The sequence below is a fragment of the Cimex lectularius genome, unplaced genomic scaffold, assembly GCF_000648675.2.
Source record: "Cimex lectularius strain Harlan isolate CLEC.00 unplaced genomic scaffold, Clec_2.1 scaffold201, whole genome shotgun sequence".
Taxonomy (NCBI): domain Eukaryota; kingdom Metazoa; phylum Arthropoda; class Insecta; order Hemiptera; family Cimicidae; genus Cimex; species Cimex lectularius.
The window spans coordinates 653,887-674,565 of NW_019392805.1; the positions used below are offsets into that span (position 1 = coordinate 653,887).

The window sequence follows — 20,679 nt, forward strand, 5'->3', positions numbered from 1 at the left end:
TGTTTCTGTGAACAATATTTATAAAATGAATATGAAAATTTTATATTCTAGACAAATATAACAAACGATATTAGATGAAGTAGTTTGAAGATTGAAGATTCCAAGATGGAAATTCTAGATTCAGTGTTGCCAATACACAGGTAGAAACACTGCAGGAAATAATACGCCCACCATAAACTTATGGGATTTCTTAACCTAACTTGCTGTTTCTGTGAGCAATATTTATAAAATGAATTTGAAAATTTTATATCTAGACAAATATAACAAACGATATTAGATGCAGTAGTTATGAAGATTGAAGATTCCAAGATGGAAATTCTAGATTCAGTGTTGCCAATACACAGGTAGAAACACTGCAGGAAATAACAATACACCCACCATAAACTTATGGGATTTCTTAACCTAACTTGCTGTTTCTGTGAGCAACATTTATAAACTGAATTTGAAAATTTTTATCTTCTAGACAAATATAAAAATGAATACTAGATAAGTGACGATGAGGATAGAAGATTCCAAGATAGAGATTCTAGATTCAATGTTGCCAAAACACAGATAGACCAATTGCAGGAAACAACACTACACACCCTAAAATCCTACTGATCCAGTTGTCCTCAAGGGGCATCCTTTGTCCGTCAGCATGTACATAGATGTCCCTCAACACTAAACCTCACAGGATCATCCTACTTTACTCGCAATCAGCCATATTCGGATGACAAACACACTTTTGGCAGCACTTAATGTGTCCCACTCAATTTAAACGTCCTCTATTAATAGAGTGAGCAAGAATGCCACCCAATACATAAATATTTGGAAGGACAGATAGAATTTTATTATTGCACTTACAAAAAGTTTGGTGATAGATGTATTCTATGTTAACTGTTACTCGATTAGAGCAGTTACTTGATCATCCTGGTCGGCCTTTCTTTGCGGTGTTGGTTTATTAAACATGTTTCGGCATTTCGCATCTTCAGTGTAGGATCTGATCTCTTGGGTTTTAAAGAGACTTTTCTTGTGCAAAGTTGCATCAGAGCAACCTTAGCGATTTTGTTTGTGTTAACAAGAAATCCCATGAGTTTAAAGCGTTCCTGCAGTGTTTATGCTCATGTGGTGGCAATTCCAAATCTACAATCTTCATCTTGGAATCTTCAATCTTCATCATCACTCCATCTAGTTTCAATTGATACTTTTCTAGAAGAAAAAATCTTACGAATCCAGTTTACAAATTTAACCTTTCTTGCGAGAACAACTAAGTTAGGTTAGGAAGAGTGCAGTGCTGTTCCTACAGTGTTTCTTCCTGTGTATTGGCAACACTTTTTTTTTGGCGCCAATCTCCATCTTGCAAATTTCATCATCAATTCATCTCGTATCCATTGTTATATTTGTCTTTCTTATAATAATTTCCAAATCCAGTTTATAAATTAACCATTTTTTGCCCAAGTTGCCCCAGAATAGCAATTTTTTTGTTTGTGAAGAAATCGCATGAGGTTTGGCCACTGATTTGAAACTGCTATTCAATTAAAATTTGCTGAAATATTTTCTATCCTTCTATATTGACATATTAATTCACTTATAGAATTGATGAATAGTGGAGTAAGTGCAGTGTTCAATCCTTTTAAAAAGATAGTTCNTATTCACTTATTCCGATTGAGCAAATCAAAAATGTTGTCTGTGAATTCAGGGCAAAGCAAGTATGAAAAATAATACTTCTTTTTGTTTAAAAACATATGTTCTTTATTGATTTTGTATTTATTTATTTTATTTTTAAAGAATTATCGATTTGTTGTAAGTTTGAGCCAACTCTGATACTTGTAATACTATAAATTCAATTAGTTATAAATGCGTTCGTACAATTATAGTAAATTAATTGCAATGTGTCGGCAGAGAGAGCTTGTACGAATTGTTCATAAAAATGATGAAAGAATAAATGTTATTTATTTATAAACACAAATATACAATTAACAAAAATATAAAATTAAAATAAAATCTCCATCATAATAACAAGCTTTCAACCTCATTCAAAATAATTTAAACAAATTTTGAAGGTGTTTTTTAATTATAAATTCTCTCTCAGTCTGAAACACACATTTTACATTTGCAGTGCCATAAGCCAATTTTTAAAATCACTAATACATTAATTATGACACATTCTGTTTTTTTTTCTCTCTTTCTACACTCACTTTCATTCAACACAAAAATTAAATAATTTTGTCATAACATTTAATAATTATGTTGTTTGTTGTATTTAAACAAGAACAAAACAAACGTGATGTTATTTTTTATGATATATTCTCAAACGGCTGAACAAGTTCCTCGTCATCAGAATTTTGTGGTTGGGAGTTTTGTGCTCTTAGTATAAACTGATGAACCTGAGCTTGCTGTAGTATTAAAGGTAGTTCATAGTGATGGAAGAAGTAAACCATGGAATGCTGCAACAAAAATTTGAATGAGCAAGTAAAAAAGTTTTAAAAAAAATTGATTAAGGATTCAAATCTCAAAATTGTTAAAAATTTTTTGAAAAATTTTCAATATAATATAGTTGCTTAGTACATCTAGCAAATCTTAGTAGCTTGCATAATATTTTACAATACATTTCTCAGTTTAATTTTACAATTAATTGAAAAATATACTTTATTCTGGGACTAAAAAAGTGTGAAATAAGTCGAGTAGCATTCAAAGAGACGGGACTTAAAAGTGGAGTCGGTTGAGCTTGAGGGGCTCCAGAAATGTCAGATCGGAGGCTTATTTGGGATGAAGTTCAAGTCAAGCTCGTTTTCATCAGCGAGTTCAATTCCTTCTGCAATCCTACAAATGCACCTTCCAAGCCAGAATGTGAGAAGGAAAGGTAAATTTCGAAATCATCTGCATAAAGGTCATGGATTTTATGGATTTAGGGAAATCACTATGAGTAAAAAGAAAGAGAAGCGCAGTTGCTTGAGCCTTGAGGGGCTCCAGAAGTGTCAGAATGGGGGCCTTGTTTGAGACGGAAACTACTTGAGAATAGTCGAAAAATATTGGAACCAACGCACTGTGGGAGAAAGATTAGGTCTTAAGTTTAGCAAATAAATAGCCTGGGACTTTTTTAAGTTCAAGTCAAGCCTGTTTTCATCGGCCCAGGAGTTTAAGTCCTCCTGAAATCATAAATTGCAAGTCAGGAGCTTGTAGTGGGTTACCCGTAGTAACAACCATACAATAAAATTGTAAAATTATTTAATAGTTGAGAGTAGTTTTTGTTTCAATAGAAATAACACTAAAAAAATTAAAAAATTGCTTATTTCTCTGTTCATGGAAAAAAAATGTTTAACCTAACTGTAACCTTACCTATCCTAAACCATGCCTACCTGGTAATCAAAAAAGAATAATAATAGATCACAGATAACATACCTCAATAAACAGCCATGATGTAATCAAAGCTAATTTGCTATATTGTCCATTAAAACGATAGTGGTATGCATAAAAAGAAAAATGATATAAATAAAAAAACCTGGAAAAAAAAAGTCGGTTAAATTAATAAAATTTGCAAGTATAAAGAGTTCAAAAAAGAAGCTTACCTTAACCAGTATTTCTTAGAAATATGGGTATGACAACAAACAGCATCGTATTGGTCAGCCACCCATACAATGAGAATGATGTAGAAAGCGGTGGTGGCATCGTTGAAAAATTCCGACATAACGGCCTCCATGCCTAAAAAATATTTAAAACTATAATAATGTTGGGAATCCTTGGAATGAAAAAATGAACATATCAATTTTAAATTTAAAAATTGTCTAGCCAAATCCGTACCGCTTACCTATGAGTGCAAGGATCACCATGAGCAGAGGAGGTGTAGCAGGAAATATAATATTGACATTGAATTCTAACATTTGAAGGATATCAACTGGAACAAACAAACATCTTGCAGTCAAATCACTCTTTAAAATAATCTTAAAGAAAAAAAATTATACCGATTAGGACAAATATTTGATGATGAGAATATCTCAGCAAAACTGAAATTGACACTGTCTGTAAGAAAAGAAAAAAGAAAGATTAATTTCCATCAATTCCCCTTTTAGCTGAATTAAAATGGTAAGAATACTTACAAAGAGTAACATAATGAAGAATGCAGCTATATATGCAGTCCTGGCCATCCACATACTGACAAAACGATAATGTTCTCCAGTAACGACATTTCTAAACATAAATACAAATTATAAATTTTAAAAAAATAAATAAATTAGAAGATAACTAAAATTCACCTCAAAAACCCTTTATTATCTTCATCCTCGGCGAGAGATTTTATACTCGACATTAAAAGATCATCATATCCAATCAGATCTTTGAGGATAAAACGTGAAAATCTGTCTCCAAAACATTTATCTTTAGTAGGATCAAGAAAGACAACCATAACAGGAATATTCAACTTGGCTCGTGTTAATGGTGAAAGTCTTAACAAGCCGTATTCCAGTGAATATTCGACTATGTACTCATCATCAGTGGGTTCTGAAAAAATAAATTAATAAATAAAATCAATACAAAATCATATACGCTTCGAACAAATTTACATTACTTAAATTAGTCAATATGTGGGATTTTTCTCTTGTCCCTTGATATATCTGGCTCTAAAGAGGTCTTATTCAGGAAAAACAGTTTAATTACATAAGTTCGTTTAAAAGGTAGTACCCCTGGCTTTCAGTTGGAATTATTGTTCAGCGTAGTCTTGTTGTTGCACTGGGTCTTAGATAAAGGTGGCAGTGGATTTAAGCAAACTCATTCTTCTGATCACAAAGATAAACACTGAATCTAAAATCTGGAATCTTCAATGTTCAACTGCCGTCTTCATCACCACTTCATCTTATATCATATGTTATCTTTGTCTAGATGATAAAAATTTTCAAATCCAATTTATAAAATTTAACTCTTTCTTTTCTAAACCATCTTTAACAAGTTATGTTAGGAAATCCCATGAGTTTATGGTGGGTGCAGTGTTGTTCATGCAGTATTGCTGCTCATGTATTGGGAACACTAAATCTATAATTTCTTATCTTGAAACCTTCTATCTTCATCATTACTACATCTAATGTTGATTGTTTTATTCTACATAACACTCTAGTTTAAAGGGTGGAGCTCCTGGCTTACAATCAGAATTATTGCTCAGCATGGAGTCCTTACACGACGAAGGAATGTTGTTGCATTGGGTCATAGAAGATGTAGGTGGCAGTGGACTGATGGAGGCTCGCTCATTCTTCTAATGAAACTACTTGACATGGTTTCTTTTTGTGTACTGAGAACACTGAATCAAAAAATAATCTCCATCATGGAATCTTTGATCTTCAAACTGCATTCTTCATCACCACTGCATCTAATATCATATGTTATCTTTGTCTAGATGACAAAATTTTTCCAAGCCAATTTAATCAATTTCTCAATTTAAACTTTCTTGCCTTAAGTTGCCTCAGAGAACACAATTTTTAGCAAGTTAGGTTAGGAAATCCCATGAGTTTAGGGTGGGCGCAGTGTTGTTCATGCAGTATTGCTGCTCATGTATTAGTAACACTGCACCTACAATCTCTCTCCATCTTGGAATCTTCAACCTCAACTGCGTTCTTCATCATTACTGCATCTAATATCATGTGTTATCTTTGTCTAGATAAAAATTTTCAAATCCAATTTATAAAATTTAACCCTTTCTTGCATAAAGTTGCCTCAGAGAACACCATCTTTACAAGTTAGGTTAGGAAATCCCATGAGCTTGGGAGGGGCAGTGTTGTTCATGCAGTGTTGCTGCTCATTTGTAGGTAACACTGAACCTACAATCTCCATCTTGGAATCTTTAATCTTAATCACTACTGCATCTAATATTGTTTTATTTGTAAACAAAGCTCTAGTTTTAAGGGTTGGATTTATTGCTCAGCATAGTCTTTTATGAGGGAGGAATGTTGTATTGGGTCAAAAATCTAGGTGGCAGGAGATAAGAGGCCCATTCTTCAGATGATACTTTCACCCCTACAAGGTGACTGATCTTATTTTGAATCTCAGACTCTGACGGTACCATTTTATAGCCTGGGGCTAAGCGCAGAAGCGGTTGTCATAGCAAGATCTGAGAATGTGTGGACATAGCCCTGTCGGCCTTGGTTGAAGTGGCTGTTTACAAACTGCAGACAAGGGTGTAGGGGGCACAGCAGGATAGGCTTTGGGTGTGGTTTAGATTAAAAAGTGGCCAACAACGAAAGAAATTATGCTGTGGGCTAGGAATGGTTTGGGCAAATTACAACAAACTAACATTAACCAAAGTAAAATAAATTTTTAAAAAATATAACAAACCTGTATTCTTCATATTGGCAAAAGTTCGAACATAATTTTCCATTATCTGTACATCATCGGTAAACGTTGAATTGTACGACTGCATCTTTTTTAAGAATTAAAACAAAAAGGATTCAAATTTTTTCAGTTTTTAATGTATATCAAGTATTACTTAAAGAAACAATTTAAAACACCTTTGTATTCCTTTCGGTGATTATTTTAATCGAATCCATCGAATACTGCGCAGACTTCAGTGGCCCTGTAAAGTTCCTGATTATTACACTTGATTTTCAACAAATATTACAAAAACTTTAATATGTTAATGACTGATTGATGGTATTCATTTTTTTTCTTTGAAAAAGGAGCAGGTTATTATTATAAAATTATATAACTAAATGTGTTGTTCTTGTATTAGTTAATTATTTTAGGCAAGGTCTTAGAAATTTGTGCTCCCAGGGAGACTCCATGTAGGGCTCCCCATAATTTCATTCATGTGGTATTGGGAAAGGTTAAAACATCAGAGATAAGGCCAATTATGAGTCCGATCGTCCATTCATAAATGTTAACCTTGTCAATTATTAATAATAGTTCCAAAGCCTTGATGAAGGAGATTACATTACATGAAACAAATTCAATGGAATTGTTCTATTCTTTCGAATTAGCCTTATCTGTGATTTTTTCTTAATACAAAATTTTACTATTATTTGTTTCTCAATTATATTTTATCTAACACTCACCAAATATTCCCGACTTGTGATATCCCTGGGTTTTCATCAAAGGGTACTGATTTACTGTTAAATTTAAAAACTATTAGCATTAAAGTATCATATAAAGTGGTAATCTGAAGTTAAAAAGGGTTAATTGAAATAGGTTGATTTGCAATTAAAAACAAGATAATTTGCAATTTGAAAAGGAATGATTTGAAGTTAAAAAAAGAGTTAATTTGACGCTAAAAAGAGTTCATTTGGAATAGGTTAAATTGCAATTAAAAAAGGTTAATTGGTAATAAAAAATGACATCTGAAATTTTAAAAAAGGAGCATTTGAAATTAAAAAGAGTTAATTTGAAGTTAAAAAGGTTAAATAATTATTAGGTTAAATAATAATAAGAAAATAAAAAGGGTTAAATTGAAATTTAAAAAAAAGGTTAATATGAAGTTCGAAAAGGTTAAAAGGTTAATTTTTTGAATTTTAAAAATAATTAGAAATTAAAAAGAATGAAATTGCAATTAAAAAAAGGTTAATAGGCAATAAAAAAATGACAATCCGGAATTTAAAAAAAAAATGAAATTAAAAAGTGTTAATTTGAAGTTAAATAGGGTTAATTTGAATTTTAAAAATTAATTAATAATTAAAAAGGGTTAATTTGACATTTGAAAAGGTTAATTTGAATTTTAAAAAGTAATTAGAAATTAAAAAGGGTTAAACTGAAATTTAAACCAAGGTGAATTTGAATTTTAAAAATTCAATTAATTAGAAATTAAAAAGGGTTCAATTACACTTAAAAAAGGTTGTGTTTTCACCCTATTTCAAATAAAAAGCGTTAATTTTAAGTCAAAAAAGGGTTAATTTGAAAAGGTTAATTGAATGTTAAAAAGTAATTAGAAATTAAAGAGTTAAATTGCAATTAATATGTGAATTCAAAATTAAAAAGCGTTAATTTTAAGTCAAAATTTCAAAAATTAAAAAGTTGTTTTATTTATTTATTTATTTTTTTTTTATGAGAGTATTTCATCAACTACGAGGTTATATGAATACTGGGGGGGGGGGCGTTTAAAAAAAAAAAAGCACATTTGTAAGTATGTTGGGTTTGAATGCAGGGACACTGGATTCGAATCTGAGACCTTTACTTTAGTGATGTGCACCCGTGTCAACGCCTAAAACCATTGTGGCCACCGATGCCACAACTTTAAAGAGGGTTAAAGTGCAATTTAAAAAAGAGGTTTATTTGAAATACAAAAAGGATAATTTGCAATTAAAATAGGATAATTTGAAATTAAAAAAGGGAGAATTTGTAGTTAAAAACAGGTTAAGTTGACTTAAAAAGGGTTAATTGGAAATATATTTAAAAAAATTAATTTGAAATAAAAAGAAATAATTTGAAATTAAGAAAGGGTTAATATAAAGTTAAAAAGGGTTAATAAGAAGGAAACAATTTAATTAAAAAAGGTTCATTTGAATTTTAAAAAGTAATTTGAAATTAAAAAGGGTCACATTGTGATTAATAAAAGTTAATTTGAAATTTTAAAAAAACATTAATTTCAAGTTAAAAGGCTTAATATTAAATAAAAAAGGATAATTAAATAAAAAAGGGTAATTTAAAATTAAATTAAAAAGGCTTAATTTGAAATTTAAAAAAAGGATAATATGCAATAAAAAAAAGGAAAGACGTTGAGCGGAGAGCTATCCAATGATAACACCTAAATCAAAAACCATCACTCAATCAATGGCCCTTTGTGAGAGCAGGTCTCGGGGCCACTGTCTTTTTAGACCTCAAGGAGGATTGTTGGGAAGAGGGCCATTTACCATCCATAGTATGGAATCAATGGACGGTTGTTGGCGGATCTTAAGATTTGTCATTGTAGGGTCAGGATTCTGCAGAGATTGGAAGGCATGATTGAACCCCATAGTTCCAAGGGTTCCCATTACAAATGTCCATATTGGTTTCAGTATTGAGTTGTATATGTGTATTGTATATTGTGTGTATGGGGATTCCAGGCATGTTATTTGTCTCGATACAGTCCTATATAATTATTCAATAAGATTAATGAACATGTGACAATATTATATTACTTAATTTAAATTGAAATCGCTTAATAAAAATTAAATAATTTGTCATTCATACCAGCAGTTGAATTGATAGCGACAGGGGAAACATCATTTGGTCCAGTGGTCGATATCGCAGGTTTAATATCTTTTCCTTCTTTTGTGTAATACTCTCCTGCTGACGATTGCAAGTCAACCACTCTAAAATGTTATAATCCGAAATCGTTAATTAGTCTTACATCGATAATAATTATTAAAGATGCACTAATCAGATGTAAATCGCTTACCCATCTTTCGCTGTCACCCTAAATAAATAATCCATTTTAAGCAATTCATTTACAGTCATTTCTTCTAGTTTGTCAGCAATGTCTACGACGTTTTCAGAACGGGGTGGGATTTTATACCTTCCTGTCGCAATTTCAACCCTCAGGATTCCTTCACGGGGCCAGATGGATCTAACATGTTCCAGGCAGGTGGCGGGTGTTCTCGAAAATATCACATGAATATAAGCCAGGATGAAAAATGCACAAAGGGCCTGTAAAAAAATATATATTTAAAACAGAAGTTTAAAAATGCGAAAAACTACACATATAAAATTAATTTACTTTTAAAAGGATAGTGAACTCGATACATCGTCGTGCACATTTGGGAAAGTTTCGCGCATAAGAAAGTGCTAATTTAACAAATATTGCATAGTATAAACGATCTCGGACATTCAATAGCGGATTTGGCACTCCATTATTTCTTCCTTGATTTATGTTTGGGTTACCAATTACGTCCATAACCTCTTTAGCCTGATCTTTTATTCATCTACCACAAACATACCACGATGCTCCATTCTCTGGAAAAAAAGAAAGAAAAAATATTGAGAATTAGCATTGAATACATTGTTTAAATTTATTATTTGGGTAGTGGTCAGAGCGTCTAACTCGTATTCATGGTTTTGGCTTCCCTTGATAATCCCTTATGGTTCGAACCCTTCATCCGCGACACCCAAGTTGGGACATTAAGACCACCTATATAACAGGAATTAGTTTTTCACTTTCTACACTCAAAAAAACAGACACTCGTATTTTGTTATTTATTTCAAACAATATGTACTTTTCATTTTTCATTTGATTAAAACATACTTATCGACTTCATAATGTAAACCAAATTAAGTGAAAGCAAAAATTCATGAATTCTGGCCTCATCGAGGGCCTTGAATCTCCTGAGCATCAAGTATGGATTTCATCTACTGAAACAGAATTCCATTCTTTAACAAGAGCGGTTTGAAGCTCTTACACAGAACACTAATTGGAGATGGCTAACGATGTCTAACCCGTATCTTTATCATGTCCCATAAGTGTTCTATGGGATTCATGTCAGGAGAATGTGCTGGCCAATTCATTGTGGTTATCCATATATCCTCCAGGTAATGGGTGACAACTCGAGCTACATGCAGTCGAGCATTACACAATTAACACAATAAATGGAGCGAATGGGACCACAGATTCCAGAAGCACTACTCAATGTACCTTAGTGCTGTCATAATTCTGTATGCTAATAAGGTTTAGCAGGTGTCTCCTGTGTGTGATTGGAAAGCTGATCAAGTGTCTCCTGGTTTAATTGATTAGAAAGAGAAAGAAACAATATAAATTATGTATGATAACAGTTCAGTACAGGTATGTACACTGATCCCATCCCATACCTCAACTGACTGTCTTTGAAAAGGCTGACTGATGCATGGCACAAGAAGCGTTCTCCAGCCTAAGAAAACTCTCCAGTAGTAAAGAACCTCATGCGGAACATCTAAAGACTAGACTATTGTCAAGAAGCCTTCTGATGACTGCTTTAGAGCTCACCCTTACACGACGGCCATTTGGAGTTGACTACCTATCAAGGAAGCCATTAAATGAAGGTTCTATAGTGCAGTAAGAGCAAGCCGTCATACATCTCGGTCTACCTTCCCTTTGATCGGTGAACCTAAACCACTGTAGACCATAGTGGATGGTAGAGCGCAGCACACCCAGGACATGGGCTATATAATGGATGCTATATCCAACGTTTGCTAAAGCACCTGACCGAGTGAGATCACTCGTCTCGATTTAAAACCACACTCTTAAGAAGAAAAAAAAATTTTTTATTCAAATTATTAATGTTGTGTTTACGTTTTAAGTCAACTAAAATCTTTATACCTTGTTATAATGTAAAATAAATACAGATGACAGGTTTTGTTTGTCTTTACTTTTTTCATTGTTGAGTGTATTTTATTTATTGACCTACAATATTAACACAAAACAAAAATTGTTGACAAATTAAGTTTTCTACATTCTCGGCTTATTGGTAGTTGAAAAAAGCTGAAAAATATTAAGTTGTCTGGAAAATAATGCAGGTTTTCATGTTTTCTTTCAATTACCCCTCTATATAATAAACTGTTCATGATGGATTATTATGTACAAATATGAACACTTTTAATCCACTTCCAAAAAAAAAAAAATGTTTGTTAACCTTAGTACCATTTTGTCACTTGGTATGTTTTTATTTTATAACTGTAAACCTGCCTTATTTTCCAAACATCCCAATACATTCTCAGCATTCTCTTACAAATTAGATTAAATACTACTAAAAATAAATTAAAAGTATATAAGTCAATTACAGTCAACATACTGCTTAAAAGATTTTTTCTTTACCTCAATAAATATTAATATTGAGAGTTAAGGAAGTCATGATATTTAAACTAAATCTTCGCCACCTCCAATTCAACTGAGAAGTTTCAAAATGCAGAAAATCAAAATTATCAACACTCATAATACAATCAATGAAATCATCAATAATACAATGAGTTTTTCCTTTTATTTTATCTATAAAATCACAATGATTATTTCATTAACTATGAATAACTGTGTGATAACAAGGAGAAAATTAAGGATATAAAACACAATAAGGAGAAAATTCAAGTTTCAATTTTAGCTTGTTTTAAGTAGGAGGAAAAGGCTATCGGTTGATCCACGAGTTCATTTTATAATTATGAACATTGTGACACCCAATCCTAAGAAGCGTTCGTCCATAGCATAGAGGATCGTCAGCAAGGGCCTGAGGTCAACGTCCTCTCAGGTCTTGCCATCCAAGGTTTTCAGGGTAAAGGCTGGTCTGTACCGATGAGACTGATCAGTAATTGATGGTTCTGAGTTCGCCAATGCAGTCCTGCATCCAACATCAGATCAGTCAAGCCAAAAGTCTGAGTTCGTCGGGCCTCCAACTCAACGAGACCATAGGACATTCCTCACTTGAAGACTATGGAGGATTGCCACTCTTTGGAGCAATTACTTAATTAAAACCGTTTCCCCCATATAAAAAAATACAATCAATATTACTTTTTTATCTGGGTCTGTTATTTTATTTTTAAGACAAATGACAACTCAGGATGTCACGAATGATAGAAGACTCTAACGAGTAGTAAACAGTAATGCTTTTCACCCTCCACCCACTAGGCGCTTTTTGGTTCGTTTTAAGTTCACATAGTCGATTGGAGATGAGCAAAAAAAAATTCTTTCTGTCAGAAAAATGGTTTATGTTATACAAGTCATGAAAGAAAATTAATGTCTGCTCGGATCCAATTACATAGTTAATGTGCCTAATATTTTTTCTCTAATTTGATCATCACCAAACATTTTTCGTCTGCCTACCCTTTCTGTCAGACAGCACTTTGCCATTGTACCATTTTCAGGGCGTCTATCCACAGTACAAAATCATCTATTTAATATTTTTTTCTATATGTAGACACTTCTAGTAAGCCAACATTTCTAACAAGCGAATAAAATCCCACTTCCGAGTGGTGTACACTTATGGGAAGTTCAACTTTACTGTAATACAAGAAAACAGACTTAAACATATTAAACAAAACATGTCAGAAGCATTTTACCTGCAGTCAAAGATGCCTTTTTCTTAAAATAACACATTTTTACTATAATTTGATCATCACCGAACATTTTCGCTTATCTACCCTCATGGATTTAGTCTGTTAGGTCCATTTCATCATCTTCAGTGTCTGTCCACATGAAGAAATCTCAGATATATTTTTTTGTATGCGAGGATAGCTCTAATAAGGGTGTGACTCTAACAAGCGGACAATAAGAGGGAACAGAAAAAATGAAGGAAAAATATGGAACAAATGTTAGAAGCGATTTTCCCACTGTCAAAGGTGCCTTTCTCTTAAAATAACACTGTTACTTAAAATTACAGTCAATATTGATGTTTAATGTTCATTAGAATTACATAGATAATATGCCTAACATTTTTTCTGTAATTTGATCGTCGCAGAACATTTTTCGCCTGTCAACCCTTGTGGGGTTGGTCTGTCAGTTGCATTTCATCATCTTCGGTATGTCTATCAACATGAAGAAATTTTTGTTGTAGATGGCCTGTTCTAATAAGTGTAACTCCAACGATATGAGGGAACACTGAGAAACCCAAAGAAAAATATGGAACAGATGTAAGAAGCGATTTACAAGCTGTCAAAGGACCCTTCATACCTTTGCCTGTCGCAGCCAGTATATCCTTGCGGGTCTGTCAGACGTATTTCACCATCTTCAATGTGTCTATATTTTTTTTTATGTAGACTGTTCTAATAAGTGTAGATTCTAACAAGCAGAAAATATGAGGGAACACTGAGAAAGTGAATTAAAACATATGGAACAAATGTCATAAGTAGTTTATAACAGACAAAGTAGCCTCATCTCATAATTTGTTGTAACATAACCCAACATCTATTTAATTAAAGTCAATATTGTTTCAGACGAGGTCAATTTGCAAAAATGGGTCAAAATTCTTCTAAATCTCTGGTCTATTAGTTATAAAAAAAATACATTACTTTCTTAGCTGGGTATATTGTTTTAATTTTGAAGTTGCTTTAGCTCAGTCGGCGACGTATTTTTCAAAACTAATATTTTTGAAGTGTTCAACTGGACGCGGCCACAAAATATTCTCGTCGTAACAGATCGAAAATTGAGCGTGACACAACAAAAATCGATGGTATCGGCTTTAATTAGGCGAAAATGTTACGAGTGGAAAACAAAAATGGATGGGTTTTTGATAATGAAATTTGCACAAAAAAAAATTGAATGTCGAAATCGAAACTGACCTCACCTTCAATGACAGCAGAAGCTGAGAAGCCGAGAAGAGGCGGAAACGTGGAGGAAACAAGACATTTTAAAACATAATTTCTAGTGTGGAAAAATCAGTTTTTAACCCACGCAACTCATTTTTCGCAATAATAATATTTTTTCTTTTCCCACTTTTTTTGTTGTTGTCCTTCTTTCAGTTTTTGAGCCGAAATTCGATTCTTCGCCCGATTCGCCTTCTCCGGTCGGGATCTCGCACCTCGTCAGCCTATTTTTCTTGAGAAAATGCCGGATTTTCCACGAGAGAAAAGCGAATCAGTCTAAAATTCTCGTCTCACAGTCACCGAAAGGAACTCCGCAGTTAACAGTCCCGTCTCCTCCGTCCTGACTCTCGACTCGGATACGAATTAATCACTGAAAACAAGCAAATTTCTCTCCCTATCTCTCTTTTTTTTTTCCTACCAAAAATGTCACAGTTCGGATCCGGCTTTTTTGCAATTTTCCTTTCTGCGAAATAAACAGATCGAATCGATTTTTTAAAACGGGGCCCAGTTTTGGTTCTTCTTGGAACGGTCACGGTGGAGAAAATGGAAAAAAGCTAAACGTCACCGACGGATGACAGTCGTTTTCGTTTTCACACTTTAGAATAGAATAGAATTAATTTTTATTTGTACATGTTCAATACTACTACTACTATATGTCTTTATTCTTTAATATACAATATATAATATAGTTTTAACTTCACTAAAGTAATAATGATGAAGTGAAAAAAGCAATTTTAAGTTTATAAAGTTCTAAACCTGGAGATTTCTATGGCTTGGATGTACCTACATATACACTGACAGGCAAAAAATTCCACCCAATTGATTTTTTTTATTTTCTCGATAAAAGAAAATTCTGCCATTAATTTGTCTCATTGATTTTATCAATAAATATTTGTTTATGCTATGTTTTAAATTGGGAATATTAATTAGAGGTAAGTACACTTAATCCTTAATCAAAAACAAGGATAAAGTTTTCAATGTTTACTTTTTACGGAATTTAAAATGTTTATTCAGTCTCACTTGAATTATTGAAGCAATAAACTGTTTAGTTTTCATCTTTGTTTTCTTAATATCAATTTTTAATAGTGCCACTTAGTGCTGAGGATGTTGTGCGTGGTGGGGCACTTATCGATGATAGACGTTCCATCAGGATGCGGCTATTGCCATCGGAGTACCCTACGAAACTCTGCGAGACGTACTCAAGAAACTGGGTCCTGGCATAGAAGGCCCGGTTCTGGACGCCCTAGGGTAATAGAACCATAAGATGACCGTTTTTTGACTTTGAGAATTTTGCGAAACCGGCACCTTACTGTCGTTCAAGCGATTTATCACAGCTCCACGATGTTCGAGGTGTCCAAATTTCTGAACGCACTGCTCGAAGATGAGTATAAGTATGGACTGGTGGCTTTTCGCCCCTTAAGAGGAACAGAATTGACCAGAACACAGAGTAGCACGGCTTGCATTTTCTCGAGAACATACCCATTGGTCTTTGGTCGATTGGTCTGCTGTACTTTTTACAGATGAGTGCAGATTTGTTCTATGATCTCCAAATGGACGTGAAAGAGTGTGGAGAAAGCGAAATTAAAATGAAAAGTACGAAGCCTGTAATTTTTCCCCTTTTCAACGTAGTCAGTGATGGTGTGGGCGGGAATTTCAAGTTGGTCGTCGTCCGAGGATAGTCTTTGACGGCCACTCGCTATGCGGATGAAATTTTGGAACCTCATGCGTGCCCTATTCTTGATGAAATCAGCGACAATCCTAATCTAATGCACGATAATGATCGTCCACATGTCACTCGCACAGTGCAAACGTACCTACCTTCAACAGCATAACATCAGGGTCTTAGCCTGACCAGCCCGTTCTCCAGACTTGAACCCCATCGAACATTTATGGGATAACCTCAAAAGAGGCATTTCCAGATTGGTAGAAACCATGCCGAGGCTTCTTCGAGATGTTAAGGCAAGAGGAGGAAATACGTGATATTGAAATGTTAATTAAAAATCTAAAACAACATTAAAACAAATTTTATCTGTCCGTTTTTTCTTTCATTTTTCATTTTCCTTAGCAATTTGCATTTTTTTTTATTGTTTTAGACAAAAGACTCAATTATTAAACGTTAAAAAACGTGAAACTTTTATTAATATATAAAAATATATACAAAACAAATTATAATACAAGTGGGTGGAATTTTTTGCCTGTCAGTGTATATGACTCCATTCTTGTAATCCTGATGCAACTTATTAACCTGTGTATTAAATGTAATAAATTTCCTGATTGCCTGAAAATTGTTATTTTTAGCCAAATTCATAAAGGGGCGACCCAAAATAAGATTGAAAATTTCTGACCAGCTTTGTAAACTTTTCACTTGATTCATTCAATAAAGGTAATTGTTCCATTGCAACTTTCATAGACTTAAGTAAGGCTTTCGACTGTGTATCTCATACATTACTATTAGTAAAATTATCATCATATCATCATGATGCAATAAGTATGATAAGGTCTTATCTGGAAAATAGAAGACAAGTAGTAAAGTATAATGGAAGGTTTTCATCGGAATCTGGAGTTACAGTCGGAGTGCCTCAGGGTTCCATCCTAGGCCCCTTATTGTACATAATTTACATGAATGACCTTTATAATTACTTTCCCACAATTCTGTTTACAGAGTATGCTGATGATTGCAGTTCCCAGTTAAATGGACCAAGTGAGATAAAGCTGATCGAACAAAACATTGAACTGAAATCTAATTTGGAAAATTGGTTCGTTGAGAATGGTATATTGCTAAACAAAGAGAAGACAAGGTTATGATTCTGAAAACTTCTAATTCAAGAAATAGTCTAGACAATCAACCGGTAGAACACTTGGGTGAGTTACAGATTCAAATCTCTCTTGGGATGCACATTGTCAATTTGTTGTATCTAAACTTAACAATTATTTTTACTGAAAAGTCTCAAATGTATTATATCTCAAAAAGTTTTAATTAATGTTTTTTGTTCAATCATATATTGTTTATAACTTATTGGTCTGGGGTCACTCTAGTCATGCCAAACTAATCTTCAAAAAACAATGTAAAGCTATGAGAATTTTAGAGGATTTAAAGTATAGGGAATGTTGCAAAGAAACATTTACTAAAGTACACATTATGAATTTTCTCAGCTTACTCTTACAATGTGTAATGTATTGTTACAAACAAAGGGAGACTTTAAAAAAATTTAGATTTTGTACATAATCACTATACAAGAAACTGTAATAAAATAGTTCCTGAGCGGCTGAACTTAAAAGATGTGAAAACTCTTGTAAATATTGGGCTATAAAATTTTTTTAATAATCTACCAGATGATGTCCAACTGTTACCTGAACAAAATTTAACCTTAAAATAACAAAATTCCTCATTGTTAATGCCTTTTATCACTTTGAGGTTTTTTTTAATTTATTAATAGTGGGATTAAAATGAATTATTTTGTACTATTCTTGACGAATATAATGACAAAAAGTATTTTGTTTACTCAACACAATAAAAATTTTGTATCTTATCGCGGTTTTCAATATTTACATATGAAAACATGAGGAAAGTTTTGGCATTCGAGGAAGTCCGATTTCTTTATTCGCGGAAAAAACAGGAGATAAGAAAATAATTATTTAAAAAATGGATTGGATGCTCAAATTGATTTTCAGAAAAATTTGGCCTGCTTTCAACATACTGCTCCTTCTTTCTTCTTAGTTTGTTTTATTCTCTTGTGGACGTTGTGTCGCAAAATGCTTTCTCTTCCAAAACGGAACAAACCCCCTTGTTGAAAGAATAAAAATTTTGGACATACATTTTTTATGCAGGTAAAAGCTTTTCTTCAAAACAGTTCGGGGCAATTTTAACCTTGAGGGATCGACTTATTAAAAAAATCAATGGATTTCGACCCATCTTTAAATCGAAGTTTTAAGTTTAAAAGGGATGTCAAGGCCGCTTCAAATCCTTATGCGGAAATACTTAAAGAAATTAATTATTCGGCGAAAGAGCGAACAATTAATTGTTATTTATTTCCTTGCACATCAGAAATTACATACAATGAAAACAATTAGCATGTTCAAACTCTGTCATGTCTTCTATTACGTTTATTTTGAGTAAACTGTTTTTTAAATTCTAAATTGTATCTCAATTTCCGGCGGCCCCTATCCATCCCTCCTTTAGCATAGGGAAATAGACTCAACATTTGCGGATTTAACTTTCACGGCAGTTTTCTGCAACCAAATACCCGCGAATGTTAAGGGATTACTGTATATACAATTCACTAATTTCGTGGTCCGCTTGACCAATTAATATATTACAATTAATTAAGTTTTTTAGTTGAGATAAAAAAAGTCAATGGCACGAGCGGGATTCGAACCCACGATCTTCGGCTAGATACGCCGCTGCTCTACCACTTGAGCTATCGTGACCTCGTCCACTCGGACACCAACTTCATATCAAAAGGTGGGGTTGAGATAGGAAGTTGGTGTCCGAGTGGATCGAGGTCACGATAACTTAAGTGGTAGAGCAGCGGCGTTTCTAGCCGAAGATCGTGGGTTCGAATCCCGCTCATGCCATTGACTTTTTTATCTCAACTAAAAACCTTAATTAATTGTATATACAAAGTTTACAAGTCGGCAATCTATATTACAAAACACATTCCTCATGGTTTAAAACCGTCTGAGGGAGTCTAGCGCAAAAATTTAAATAAGTAATATCTTTCTTCTGAGTATTTACAAGTAATTATAATTAGTATTTAGAAAAATAATATATATTTTATTCAAAAATTTCAGTACTGTAATAATAGAACATAATTGAATAATAATAGCAGAAATATAAATGCAAATATATACATCACTTATGATCAATCTTGGGGCCATGTCTTTTTACCATTTTTGTTAATGCCAGGACACAATTAAATCCTGTCAACAGCACTGTTCGCAGATGATATAGCGCTTCTATCTTCCTCCTGGAGAACAAGCGCCATTACAAACAGACTGAACAGCGAAATAAAAAATAATAATAATTCTGTCTAAGGTGGAAACTACTGATTAACGTTCTAAAATGTGAAGCGATCCTATTCACAAAGAGGCGCCCCACAATAAGAGCAACAATCACCATTAATGGAACTCTCATCGCATGGTCGGAAAAGGTAACCTGCTTAAGCTTTATTCTGGACAGAAATCTTCACTTTGGACCTCATATAATGAATAGGATCGCAAAAGTCAAACTGGCCATCAGAAGTCTGTTCCAACTATAGGCTAATCAGGGTTGTCAATGCACAATAAGCGCTCTTATTTATAAGGCGGTTGTCCAACCCGTCCAACGCTTGTCCTCTATTGAGTTTTACAGGCAAAACGAATCTGCTAAAAATACACAGAATGCAGAACAAATTCTTAATACTTAGTCACTTCTCGCAGACGGACCAGGTTAAACCAACTCTACAACGAATCTGACATTGGATTTATGATGCGGTGAAAACGCAAACCATCAATCTCCATTGTAAACTCGCCTCAAATAAGTACCTCATCTACAAATTGATTGGAAATTACGACACACTGATTCCATGGAAGCACAACGATTAAAAACAATCCTGCACTATATATTTGTTTATACACGTGACCACACGCGTTACACTTATTTATCTATTTATTTATTTTTAGAGTATAGATACATGTACATGTGCATATGTATGCAATTACTTATTTATTTGTGTATGTATGTGCATATTTACTTATTATGTAATTATTTATTTATTTTATTATATAAAATTTATATCTATGTTTATATAAGTTATTTAAACTTTGATACAGACTAGACTTCTTCCATCGAAGAAACTCATTTTTGAAGGAGGTTAGGATTGAATTCAGGGTTGCTGAGATCCGATCCCGCCCCTTCCATTGATGAGTGCCGTGTCAATTTCTTTCAATTTCGGCCACCGGTCCCCTGAGGCGTAAGAAAAAGTCCAGAGGCGACAGTAGGTATCGAACCCACGACCGCGGGATCTACTAGCCGAGAGTATGACGCCTTTTTCCGTGTAAATGTGTCACGCTTGTGGGTCGTGTTGCGATGGTTAGTAAGATATGTTTATATCGCAACACGACACACAACCGTGACACATCTACATAGAAACACACATTTAGTACAAATACTTTGAATAAACCTAAAATTTCTACATTGCGTACATCATTGTTTCAAATTATAACATTCTCAGTAGGTGTTTTACAAGTGCCATCTTAATCTCATACATGTATGTATATAACAATATATTCTAACCTTCAAGGCTGAAATGAAAATTTGTCCCATTATTGCAAATGTGTATACATGTTTAAACGTATGCATAAAAGTGTATGATAGAATACATAATTAATCTTTAATAAGGTTTTGGTTGAGATAAAAAATAGAGATAATATATAATTTTATGCCTGTATCACTTAATCCCAAAATACAAAGCTTTTTCTTTTTCCCAGTACCGTCTTGATCGACATGCCGTC

The 20,679-nt window shown here is 33.4% G+C and overlaps 1 protein-coding gene across 5 annotated transcripts; it reads right to left on the reverse strand.

The window, feature by feature from the left end:
• Positions 1-1,913: 1,913 nt before the first annotated feature.
• Positions 1,914-14,682, reverse strand: LOC106671098 (membralin). Of its 5 annotated transcripts, none has more exons than XM_014401919.1 (14): positions 14,164-14,682; positions 9,647-9,882; positions 9,329-9,576; positions 9,121-9,242; positions 7,014-7,067; positions 6,471-6,535; positions 6,298-6,382; positions 4,233-4,476; positions 4,077-4,167; positions 3,942-3,999; positions 3,788-3,874; positions 3,549-3,681; positions 3,382-3,481; positions 1,914-2,426 (listed from the first exon to the last, which is right to left on the reverse strand). In XM_014401919.1, the coding sequence occupies exons 2-14, from the start codon at positions 9,821-9,823 to the stop codon at positions 2,277-2,279; spliced, it is 1,614 nt and encodes a 537-aa protein (XP_014257405.1). In that variant the 5' UTR covers positions 9,824-9,882; positions 14,164-14,682; the 3' UTR covers positions 1,914-2,276. The 5 variants fall into 5 exon arrangements, with proteins under 5 accessions (XP_014257405.1, XP_014257404.1, XP_014257408.1 ...); XM_014401918.2 differs by having other exon boundaries at positions 14,169-14,668; XM_014401922.2 differs by lacking the exon at positions 14,164-14,682 and adding an exon at positions 13,894-14,037.
• Between the last annotated feature and the right edge of the window lie 5,997 nt (positions 14,683-20,679).